This window comes from Choloepus didactylus, chromosome 14, assembly GCF_015220235.1.
Source record: "Choloepus didactylus isolate mChoDid1 chromosome 14, mChoDid1.pri, whole genome shotgun sequence".
In the NCBI taxonomy this organism is placed as follows: Eukaryota; Metazoa; Chordata; class Mammalia; order Pilosa; family Megalonychidae; genus Choloepus; species Choloepus didactylus.
Genome location: NC_051320.1, coordinates 34,764,581 through 34,777,758, shown reverse-complemented (window position 1 = coordinate 34,777,758; position 13,178 = coordinate 34,764,581). Strand labels below are relative to the sequence as shown.

At 35.0% G+C, this 13,178-nt stretch overlaps 1 protein-coding gene across 4 annotated transcripts in view; it reads right to left on the bottom strand.

Moving 5' to 3' along the window:
* Positions 1-12,970, bottom strand: part of ZC2HC1A (zinc finger C2HC-type containing 1A) — a 72,176-nt gene extending 59,206 nt beyond the window's left edge. For all 4 annotated transcript variants that reach the window (XM_037803088.1, XM_037803089.1, XM_037803091.1 and 1 more), the window contains exons 1-3: positions 12,876-12,970; positions 3,714-3,790; positions 1,037-1,153 (exon numbers count right to left, since the gene is read on the bottom strand). In XM_037803088.1, coding sequence (XP_037659016.1) covers positions 1,037-1,153; positions 3,714-3,790; positions 12,876-12,891 — 210 coding nt within the window. In that variant the 5' untranslated portion in view covers positions 12,892-12,970. The remainder of the gene's footprint in view (positions 1-1,036; positions 1,154-3,713; positions 3,791-12,875) is intronic.
* Positions 12,971-13,178: the final 208 nt, after the last annotated feature.

The following is a 13,178-nucleotide window of genomic DNA, read 5'->3' as shown; positions in this document are numbered from 1 at the left end:
TTAAGATGTCTGTGAATGGTAGTTTAATTTCTGTACACAGCGATTACACTATACATAGTAGGAATGTCATATATTTTTAAATAAATATGGAATCAATTTGCATTATTATATATAATCATATCTAAAATTAGCATGTTTTATATATAATTTCTCTAATTCCTTCCCTCATAAAAAGGAAAACCAAATGGCAATTCAACAAATATAAGTAAGCAAATAAAACAGTTGTAAATAAAGCTGCTAATCCAATATGAGGCAAGATTTTCACAGGCATGTATGTGTATCATATATGCATTCTTGATGATTTTCTGGTCTTTTGAGTTTCAAAGGAGGTATACTTTTAAAAATTTAATTAAAAATATCACTCCAATAGATTTTTATGTTAAAGTTGATAGATCTTTATAAAAGAAAATTAATTATATCTAATTCTGAGGACACAGAAATCAGGGTTTATCGTAACAATTTACACAAAAAAGTGAGAGAAGATCCCCAATATTAATAAAAGAGCCTCTAAATCTGTCTTTTCAACTAAATACATACAATTATATATATTGTACTATATACAGAATCAATGGTGATCAAGGGAAGGACTGAACAACATGACTACCTAGGTTATGGGTAATTAGCATGGACAGTATTACCAAAGAGATTTGTGAAATATAAGTAGATGACCGCAAGCTATAATATGTGGCAATGGTAAGAGACAACAGTTCAAAAATTATATTTAAGTTATAGCTGCAGTGATAGTAATAACTTATAGAGAACACAAGGGGACTTTTTGTTTTAATTCTTTCTCAGCTAGAACTAAACAATTGGCTCGCTAATGCTAAATAACCTCACTATAATTTCTGGAGTTTGAGACAGCAGTTTGGTCTCCCTTCTGCAGAAGTTTAAAATAAGCATGCTTCCGACAATTTCTAAACTTACAACATGACAAAGGAACTTTGTTTAATTTTCAACCATACTATAAATGAGAATTGCAATTTTCTTTTCAGTATATATAGCAACAAAGTTCATAACTTCAAAAGATTGTACTTACCCTAGGCTTAAGAGGTTTTACTGTTGGAATATCAGTTCCTTCAGCTCTCTGTCTGCTTGAATCAAAAGTCTTCCGTTTTTTAGTGGCAGTTTTCTGGCAAATAGGTCCATGTTTTTTCTGTTAAGATGAAGAAGTGCAACATTTTCTTTTCTATAAAAGGGAAGACTATAAAACTTTACATTGTCACCTGAGCTGAAAAATCTGATGACAATAAATGGCTATAGATAAATAAATTTTAAAAGATAGCAATATTTTACTTAAGAGAAACATACGATTCATTCAACAAATATTTTCTTAAGATTACTACTGTAAGTCAGGTACTTTTAAAGTGAGAAAAGCTACTATGCACTTAAAAAGTCATACTGCCTAACTGATTTGTAGTACTCTCCTCCTTTTCTTTTTCACCACCCGACTTTAAAAAACAAACAAGCTTTGACAAAATTTTACTATAACTGAAAAATCTGATTTTCACAGAAGAATGAGCTGGCCTCACTGAATTAACCTTCAGTGTTGCGCTCTGCACTCTGCCACTATCCTAGGTGGTTCTATTTGCCACAGTTCAAATACAGATTCACATATCCTCTGGAGTTTTTAATTGCTATTTCTGTTTTGATGTCTACCATTTCCTTCTCCAAACTATTTACCTTCTGAGCCTGGAAAGAAAACCCTCAGAAGCAATAGTGAAGCAGGTAGAGATGGGGTTGTAGCAAACATGTTACCTAGCAGGTAAGTGTCTCCATTTGAATGTAAGCTTTTCCTATTTCATATTGCATCCACTCACATTCACCCCCTCGCCCTAACAAAGATTAAGTTTTAAAATGCACATATAATGAATGCTGTTATCAATACTCTTCCAAAATTTTATTGTTATTTATTATTCTTCTAAAAATAAGACAAACAATATAACTAATTTAAAGTTATAGTGAAAAAGAAAAGTCTGCTTCACTAAAAACCTCAACAGAGATACCAGGAAAAGAATGTAAACAGAAAGGAACACATTAGTGCTAGGATTACAAAAGTAAACATAACCCTTGTAGTTAGGATTATTAAAATTAACTAAAATTAGCATTATAGTATCTTAACATAAAGTTAATATAACAAAATAGTAGGACAAAGTAGTCAGATTTGCTTCCTTCCCCCACAAATTATCCCTTTCCTTCTTCTGGAACTCAAGTTTTCTATTTTTCTGCATCTAGGATTCTTCCTAAGCTATAAAATATTCCACTTCCATAGGGTTTTCTCTACTTATTCATTCATTCAATTCAACTCACTCACCCAATCATTCATTTATTCATCTGATTACAATGGAGTACTTCTCAACTTCTTGGACAAACATTCTCCAATCCCTATATAAAACTTGCTGATGGATGACATCGGTGCACTAAAAGCACTTTTTTAAAAAAAATATTTTGATAAGCATTGTGGAAGTTGGAGCTGATAAATTTTATCTTGGGGGAAAAAATTAAAAATCTCAGAACTGGTTTATTTTGTGTCATGGAACTTTCAATACACCATCAGCCATCAAGTGTTTTGTAAATACCTGTTTTCAGTTTTTCTTTTGACAAACACTGTAACTCTACCTATTAGCATAATATTTCAACTATTTTTTTAAGTATGGCTAGCAGGCTATTTTCTAGTGGACCCATGTACATCTGTTCCCATAAGTTGAGTTGTACATATCAAGAGTTTATTCCAAACCTGATTATGTAACTTATAGTTGTTATAGCATTTCCTTCATTTAATCAAATATTTAAAAATGAGGACCAAAAAAAATGCATGCATATTTTGTGAAAGCTCAGCTGAATGCTTTGAAAGTGTTTCAAAAAATAACGACTCAATAAGAAAAAAAATCACTGAATTATATACAGGTAAGATATTTTTAAAGAGTTAAGAAAAAAGCTGTGATCATTTAAAAGAGTCTGCAACCAGACCAATGCGCAAGGATCATTAATTCCTTACTTTGCTTTAAAGAAACATACTGGAAATAGAAAGAGGATGCAAAATGGATAGTGGCAGAGCTCTAATCAGCAGACCTATATACAAATAATATTAGATGTACATTTATGTTTGAAGTTAGAATGTTTAAGGTATATAGGCATTATTTTTCATTATTCCCTATTTAGCTGCCTTTTAAAAATTATGATCTGTTAAAAGCTCTTCTTTTACACATACTAAGTATCTAAAGGTAATTACAGAATGCATAATATATTCAATGTGCACTTTTATATTTTAAAAAACCTTTTGTTTGGAATTTTTCAAACATAATCAGTTGAGAGAACTCCCATTGACTCATCACCCTGCTTCAACAATTATAAACATCTTAAAAACTGTTTCATCTACCCCTCCCCACTTTTTTTTTCTGAAGTACTTTAGAGTAAATCTCAGACATCGTATCGTTCTGTACCTATAAATACATCATTATGTAATTCTAAGAGGTTTTTTTTGATAACATTCCCAGAATGCTTACAGTTTTAGAGACCAAACCCTGAAGGAAAGCAACCACTCTGGATAGGATAGGAGGAGATGGAAGTGACATTTTGGAACAGAGAACACTAACTACTCAGTGTCTCTTCAAACTGTTCCACATGGTTCTTCCCATGAGAGTGGTCATCAAGTACTGAACAATTACTGATCTATCAAACCCCAAAGGAAAAAAGTACAAAATCAGTTTACTTACTAATGCTACTGGAAAGAACGTTCTTCCACAAATCTTGCAAGGCAACAATTCCCCAACTTGGGCAGCACTTCCATTTTCTGAAACAGAAAAAAATTTAATAAATAATTTCTAGACTCAAATTGTGAAACCTCAAATATTATATTTTCCCTTAGTTTCCTAGGCAAGTTCATTTGAGTTGTCAGTCCTTGTGAAAAATATCTTGTTTCATTTTTAAATAGCTCAATTATGAATTAAAATGGGCACAAGACTTAGAGTTATCAGTGGTTCAAAAGACCTTATTAAATGTGGGGGATTCATGATTTAAGAGTAACCAAACTGTTACTGTTGAAAATATCTGGTTTCCTCTTATTTTAACCAAATCAGTCTGCCAATTCCCTTAAATCATACTTTACCTCTATTGTAAATTAGTGAACTTTAAAACCCAGATTTATTTTAAGGTTCATATTATGTACTATTAAGCTTCAGGATATTAAGAAACAACATTGGTGATCAGTTAAGTGGCTTCTTGAGATAATCTAGGAAGTCTCAGATAAAAAAAAAAAATTTGCTCTGTTTGTTGCCTGATTATAGAAGATATAATGCCTTAAGCATAAATTACCTCATAGTTACTACGCAAACCGCCCATATTATATAAATTGTTCACTATTTTATACATTAAGTTATACTTAGATTAATATTTACTGGACCAACAAATTGATAAATTGTGACCCTCATGAGGACAGTATGTTACATAAGGAAGAAGTACCTACAATATTTACACAATTAAAATTAAAAATTGGTATACCTATCATTTACCTGGTAAAGAAACTTTTATTACTAAAATGATCAAAAAAACATTCCTTGGATTTCTACACAATTGCCATTTTGTTTTCTACCCGAACATCAAACCTCAATTTACTTTCACACCTGTAATTTCCTACAAATGATACTTGAATCTATCTTTCTCAAATTTTCTGCTAAATATTTTATGATTATTCGTTTAAATCCCTTTGTTATATGAAAGACAAATAGAAAAATATTTTCTTTTAGAGGTAACACAAATAAAAACTGTAATAGCCACATTAAATTTTTAATAATCATAAAAAGAGTACAACTAATACTCCATATAATTTGTTTCAAGGAATTTAGTGAATTCACAAAAAACAAATCAGAAGAACTAACATAGGCATAGGTGAGAAAGCAGTCAAATAAAGTAACAGAAGAAGCGTTTTGTTCTCTAACTTTCCTGGTATTCCACTGCCCTATTTTTACTGGTAGATAGTGACTTATTTGTCATCACAGATGGAAACAATGTCTGTATGGTGGCAGTTAAGCAGTGAACACCACAAAAGCAAAGCTAAGATTTTCCTGATTTGTCCTCCTCCAATACCAGGAGCTAGGTTATTTGGGGAGAGCAGCCTTGTTTATTAGGATCACCTAATTCCACTACAATTCAGAAAGGTAAGGCAGTTGCTGGATGGAATCTATCAAAATTTGTAAGAAGCATAATTCAAAATTCAAAACAAAATTTTGAATTTCGTTTTGAAGTACAAAGTTTTGAATCCAAAACAAAATTCATAAAAGCATTCATAAGAATGCTTTTATAATGACAGTCAAAGTGACACAGTATGCTGCATAATCTATTAAACTTGCTTATAGTTTCATGTATTCCTTTAAAATCTAAACAATGATTTTAAAATTCAACAATGCAAAATGTTTAAAAGTATCACTATTTTAGTTGTTTAAAAGTATATTTCAGCAGCAAGAAATAACATTGATCACTTTCAGTTGTAAAATGTTTCTTGTCAAACCTCATAATAAAAAAATTGTGTTCTTTTTTTAAAGTATATTTCAGTATCTACTTGTTAAATAGATCACAAGGAAAAGTCTTATAAAAATTAACTACTGAGAAAAATAAACTCAACACAAGAAAATAATATAACTCATTCATTCTACAAATATTAATTATTGAGTACCTATTTGAGCCACAATTACTCGCCAAGAATATACCAGGTAATAGTGACCGGAGGGTGAACAAGACTAACAGAACCAGTGTTCTCATAAAGCTAACATTAAATATATCTAAGAACCAAATCACCTCCAACTTTTTATACAGAAACCTGAATCTTAATAGCAACCATACAATAAAATCGAACTCTTAGAATTAATTTCCACAGGTTATCAGACATCTTAAACATATCTTTAAAGGAAAAGAAAATCATTACCATTAAAAGCATAAAAAGGAGAAAATACCATTCAAGAGAAAGCATTTTAAAATAATTATGTCAAAAAAATGAAAAAACTTTTTAAAAAAGAAAGTAATATAACATTTAAAATAAATATTTATAATTCCCTCTTGAATTAGCTGACTATAGAGCACAGCCCTATGAATGGCAAAATATGGCATGTTCATGTGTTGGTGTCAAGATTTATTAGAAACAACTTTACCAATAGACCACAAGAAGCAGCTTTGGCCTTAGTCACAAAGCCACATTTTGTTTTAATGGTATTCATTAAAAGATATGACACGGTGGTAGAGAAAGCACTAGAATTTGTGTCATATTATCCCAGTTTAGAAATATGAGGCCCTAGGCAACATATTTAATCTCACCATGGTTCAGTTTCCTTTTGTGTAAAATAAGGAAGTTAGGTTAAATGATCTACGTGTCCCCCTTCTATTTCCAACATACTATAATTTAATAAAATCTACTTCAAGATCATATTAGCAAGAAAAGTACATCAACAATATGATACCTACATCACTGTTATTTTTTTTAACAGTGAATCACATATAAGAATGATTAAAACAATTGCAGATGGTAGAATGAATGCTTCAGGTAGTAAGTAGTATGCTGAGAAAATCATTCTTACTTGTCTCTATACAGAATTGAGAAACTACAAAGACCTACAGCAAAGAACATGACATTTCTCTTCTTGCTGGAAAAGTCTTCACTATAGTTGGAAGGAAATGTAGGGCTGATCATAGAACCATAAATAGCCTCAGTTTAACATCTGTGACACGAAGACAGAATCTGCTCAATCTACCTTAAAACCTGAGAGGATCTATTGAAATGTCATAAATAAAAATGCTTTATAACTTATACCAACAAAAAAGTACTCTTCAGGGAATGAACACAAACATAACCTCTCCTGAGTGGAAAAACCTAGTGAATTTTGTATCTTATTGACAGAGTAGAGATGATGCTCAGAGGGGTGATCATTATAGCAGAGAAGAACTCAAACTGATGGGCAGAACCAAGCAAATAAAGTACTTTCATCCTGTAGGACTCTTAAAAAGTCAGTCTCAACTTACAATATTTATCCTGCACACACTGTGGATTGCGTAACGAGTTGCTATACTCAGCAAAGTCAAAATCTGAACAATAATAAGGCCTGAAATATTATCTTTATATAATACTTCCATATAGGTGATGTGAAGGAATATACTATCTTTATATAATATTACCATATAGGTGATGTGAAGGAATATCTAAAAAGTTCTGATATTCCTAAATGTATACAATTTTAAAATAGGACAAAACATTTTCAAAAGTTAAAGGAAAAGAAATCTTGGAAATTATGAACAGTCCTACATGAAACATGTCTGCCTTCCTTACTGCTGGTCAGTCTTCTATAACTGCTCATCTGAATCCAAGCTTTAAGGCTCAACAATCTCTCTTTTGAAGCGTGTAATATCTATTATACCACTTTCCACTCATGATCCTTTCAAAAATCTAATTACTTCCAGGTATAAAACCTAAAATATCACGCAACATTTTCCTTTTGCAGCTCATCCTAGAATTCAACATTTCAACATTCACACTTAATCTACTCACCACACACCATCACCTCATTACTCTTTCTTTAATCACTTGCACTCCAATTCAGTAGAAACACCCCCTTTGACTGCCAAAACAATTTGGAAAGGATCCATCTCTGGACTCTTAAAATACTCAAGCACCCTCGATAACCAGACTTCTATCTCTTCCTCTAAGTCACCTTCTTGATCTCAGAGTGACTTGAATTTTTGCTCATCCCTTTCTTCACTTCCCTTCAGAACCAGCTGGAACCTGACTGGTCATTTCTATTACTTTCATCAACACCCTCAAATACCTTGCTCCATTGTCAAATGTTTGGAAAATGCTAAACAAAGTTAAATGGATTTCATTAAAGCAGAACTTACTCTCTTTAAAAAAAGAGAGAGAGAGAGAGAAAAGCCTGAAGCCATTTCAGTAATAACTCTAAATCCAAAATCTCATCTAAATTAGTTATGAGTGTGGTCCACTGGGGGGGCAAAATTCCTTTCCATTTGTGGACCTGTGGAATCTAGAAAACAAGTTATCTGCTTCCAGAATACATGGTGAGACCGGCATAGGGAGGACACATATCCAAAAAGAACAAATTAGAAGGAAAAAAGGGGGCATGGGTCCCAAGCTAGTCTGAAAACCAGCAGGGGAAATTCTATTACATTTCAAGACTTCAGAGTAATCTGTGGCTGGATGCTTCGCCCTCTGGGTTTGCTGGAGCAGCAGCCCCACCCTCTCTGAACACTGGGGTGGGAGCTTCACCCTTCCAGAACTTGGCCTACAGGAGGTCCCTTCAGCCCAGTACTCTCTGCATTCATGGTTCTGCCCTTGAAGTCATTCTTCCTTTATTTCACCCCACCTCCGTCCTTTTGGTCCAGGCTGGCAGTGTTTCTGCTGATATAAACTAACAGAAGTGAGGTTAGGACTTAAACATGTCTTTGGGGGGAACACAATTCAATCTGTAACAACTTGTAAGTGATATGTAGGACCAATGTCCTGAGTAGCACAATTTTTGAGACACTGACTTACATTTATTTCTTAACCCTTCCTTACCTTTCATTCCCTACCTATCTGAATTGCAGCCGGACTTTAGGAGGCTTAACTATTGTACTAAAATAGATCCATTCACGAACTCAACAAGTCTTTATTGAGTGCCTACCATAAGACAGATACTGTTCTAAGAGATAGGGATACAATGGTGGGGGTAAAAACAGGCCCAATCTTATGGAACTTATATTCTTCTAATAGGAAAAAAACAAATAAAAACAATCAATATATAAAATGTCAGGTGGTGATAACTGCCACATAGAAAAATTAGGTAGATACGAGGAGAGAAACAGTCAAAAGGCTGCATGTACGTGTGTTGGGCTGGTGGGTAGGCTCAAGGAAGCCTTTAAAAAGAGAACATCAGAATAGAGACCTTAAGAAACTGAGACAACTGATCACCATTAATCTACTAATTGTCAAGTTCAAAGCCCTCTTTTGAATCCTCATTCTCCTTGATCTTGCTATAGTATGAGGCACTACTGACAATCCCTTTCACCTTAAAAGTCTGTTCTTCCTTGGCTTCAATGATACTTCTCTCTCCTAGATCCAAATTTTTCAGATCTCACAAGGTAAGTACTTAGACCTTCAAGGAATATCAGGTGCTAATACCTGTTTTGGCACATATTAACTACTTAAGAAATATTAGTTTCTCCCTCACTTCCTTTTCTTGTATATTTTTAAACGTCTTTAAAGACTCCCCCCCCGACACACACTACCTCATTTATTTTACTATGCCAATCCTAAAGCATTAGTTTCCCCTTTTTTTTTTCTATGTTGTTAAATATGGTTCCCCTTGGTGATTTCATCCATTTGTTGCCATTTACATACTAATAATTATTAAACTGAGAACTCCAGATATTTCCAAATATCAGTTGTTTTTTTAACCATATTTCCCCCAAGTACTGTGCAAACATAACAAACTCATTACCTCATCCCTCAAGCCTGGTCTTCCTCTTGGTTAAACATATCACCTCCTAGTCCAAGCTAGAAAGCTGCTTTATCTTTGATTCCTTTTCCTTCTCACATCCAGCAGTCATATCTCATCTCTCTAACTCAGAAATGTCTCTAAATCTATTCTCACTTTTAATTCCTGGTACTTTTGCCTTAGTTCAAATCCTCATGATTTTTATGGATTTGCGGTCTGTTACCCCTCTCCTCTCCAGTCTATCCTACTGCCATAGCATGAGAGAGCCCCAATCCCTTCCAAGAATGCTGTGACTTAACTACACTGGACCATTCTTAAATCCCTAACACACTCTGTGATATCATCCACCCAATAAACATGTACTGAGGGCCTCTTATGTACCGAGAACTTTGCTAAATGCTTTATATATGTTACCTCATTTAATATTTAATATTGTTTAGGTAGGTGAGTATTTAATAGCTTCATTTTTTTATAGCTGAGGAAACTAAGGCTCAGATTAAGTTAACAGTCCAAATCAGAGAACTAAAAAGAGTCAAAGGAAGGAATAAAACACAAACCTCTCCCACACACTGGCTGCTAAAATACCTGGCATTAGTCTCAGTACCAAAAAATAAAATAAAATGAATGTTAGATAAATTAATAAAGATGAAGACTTTTTCAGTAAATTAGTATATGTTTAGACTTATGGAAAACAAAACAAAAGACACCCTAATGGGACACTATTGCTGTCTTCAAATACATTGGGGGGCTATCCTGATGAAGAGTGCCAAACTTCTAAGTTTTAGAGAATGGTACTAAGATTTAAGAATTTCAGTGGTCAGAAGAAGGATAATGGGCAGCCTGATCTCTGTCACAATTGTTAATAGCCACTTCTTAGGATGCTAAAAAGGAATGCCAATACTCTCTATAAGAACAAAATCTGCTTAGATTTTATCACCCCTTCATTTTACAGAAGAAATGCTTACTAGAAATTGGAACTCTCTCAAGTCTAGAACCACTTCTATTGTCCCTAGATATACCTGGGAGTTGTTCTAATTACCTACACAGTACAAAAGAGCTGAGATATAAATATAAAATCATGAGCAATAACTTATATTTGGTTTCAAAATAGTATCCAGCCTAGCACTTCATCTCTTGGCAATCCAGAAAGCATAAAAATCCCTGAAGACCAAAAATAATATGAATAGTATATGAGTTACATGCAAATAAATTTAAAAATTATGGAAAACTAAGGTTATCTACAATAGAATTTTTCAAGGGTCCATTTGTTTTCTATTTTACAACCAAATTAGTCCGGTTTGAACTAGGTCAGTCCAAAGTCAAAGGGTAAAATCACTGTGGCACATTAAGCCTACTCTTGAAGATTTTCTACCAGATACTGCAATATAATATTTATCAGGCACCTTCAAAGTGCTGATTTTAACTTCTGATAGAAGAGAAACTTGGTCTGATCTATCACTGTATCAGTGTTTATTCAATGAAGTCATAGATGAATGAATTAATGGTAATCTTAAGACACAAAGTTTTAATCTTTGCAAACTGTGATCTAAAAAGGCACTGTCCTAACTTTGAGAAAACTGAGTTTTAATTTTATAGGTTGAACCATCTGAAATTACCAAGTCAACTGTTTTGCCCCACAAAAACGGCAGTCATATATTTCAACCTCATTCACTGCAATTAAATACATCACAGTTAATGAAAACATCTTATAAAAAAAAACGAAGAGTAAATAGCAAATACAATACTGTTTAGTATGATACTTCAAAGCTGGATCCATAAAATATGCCCATCATAACATACCATGTTACATCTAATGCCATATATTTCTTACCCCATGTAACTGAGTATTGTAATAGACTTCCATTTTATCTTTTAAAGTACTTAATAGTAATGTCTATTGCATCCTTGCATAGAATGGTGTCCATCATAGACAAAGTCATTATACAAATATTTCATTTATTGAACAAAAATGTTTAGCACATTTTTAGGTGATAAGGATATATATGTGAAAAATCAGGCAAAGATCTTTACCTTAATTACAAATGTTTAATAATACAGTAAAAATCTGCAGAAAAAAGTGCTCTAAGGCACTTTACGTAGATTTGAAAACCCTATGAAAATTCCAGAACCTACCCATTATGCTATAATATGGCACATGATTTTAAATCTATAAAAAAACCAGCTGTATCCAGTGGAGTCCACTAAACAAAGGATCTTGAAAGTTAGGAATATTATCATTACAATTCCTTATTTCATGGAAACTTGGCTGATGTGCCTAAAATAAATTAAGTAAGCAAATATCAAGATCTCCACACATCACAGTACAATGCCTACAAAGAGAAATCTATCAGAATTTTTTATTATCTGTCATCAGCAAAATGTTTACTATGAGAGCTTCATTTCATACTCCTATTACTACATTTGCTTTTCATGAGCTTAGGTCACTGAAAAAAGTTTCCAGTTGTTTTTCACTTCATTGTACACGAAATATTTTACTCTGTAACATGTGCCAAAACACTGGGCTCAAAGCCTTTGCACATTCTTAATTCCACCTGAATCCATGTAAATTAGGGAGGGAGGGGGAGGATGAGCTAAATCAAGAGAAGAGAATCTTTCAATTCTAAAGGTTTGTTCTTCATGAGTACCAGAAGGACTAACAACAATTTAAAAAAAGAATCTTGAAACTGTTGTTGCAATGCTAGTTGGCTATTTTTTCCTTTGTTTTTAGGCATATGTCATTTTACAGTGTTAAATAGGTAAAGAGAATAGAGAAAAAGGGAAAGAATTGGGAACAAAGCAAAATCTAGAGTCATGGTTACAGCACAACGATAAACCCAAAGATAAGGAACCAATGCACATTAAATCCTTCTCTTATCCATTCTATTGTCTCGGCTTTAAAATTAGCCAGTGACACTTCCTTAGGCGATGCTCTGACATCCTCCAAAAGATGATGGAGAAATGGAAAAACGGTTAACTAGGAGGTGTCAGGAGGTCGAGGCTGGAGACACTCCCTGGGGCCCCAGAAAGGACTGGTGGTCGGAAAACTGAAGACATTAACGGAGAGTCCAATTTGCAAAGAAAATAAAATCTGGCCGGGGACTGCGATTACCGAAAGAACACTCGGGCATGAAGTGACCCGCAGGCGTGTCCCAGAAGCAGGATCAGACTCGGGGAGGTGAACCCCGGCGGAACCATCGGAAGCCGCGCAACCCCGGAGACCGCGGCTCCTCCGCGTCGCGGGGGAACTCGCCAGCCTCCGCCCACCTGGGCCTCGGGTGGCGCGGAAGGGGCGCGGCTGGGTCCGCAGCTCCGGACCTGCCCCCGCTTCCCTGGAACTGGTGTCCAGTGCCCCCAACTGACGTGGGGCCCGCTCCAGAAGCCCAGCCCCAACCTTCACCTCCTCACCTTCCAGTCCCTCCATTGCGCCACCAAGTCAGCTCGGTCAGATTCTTCCCGCAGCACCCGCCGCCGCCCAGCTCCGGCTGTAGCAACCCGGCCGCACCTCCCACAAGCTAACATTCCGGGCTCCCATTGGCCCGGCGCGGGCAGGGGCGGGGCCCCGGTGGTGGGGCGCGGCTTCGGAGGGCGGTGCGTCTCCCGCAGTCGCTGCTCCGCAGCCTCCCGGCTCCTTTCTCTACTGAACCCTCCTGGGAAACATAAGCGGCCGCAGCTTGCATTCTGCGACCCCACAGCGCCTTTGTTCGACTC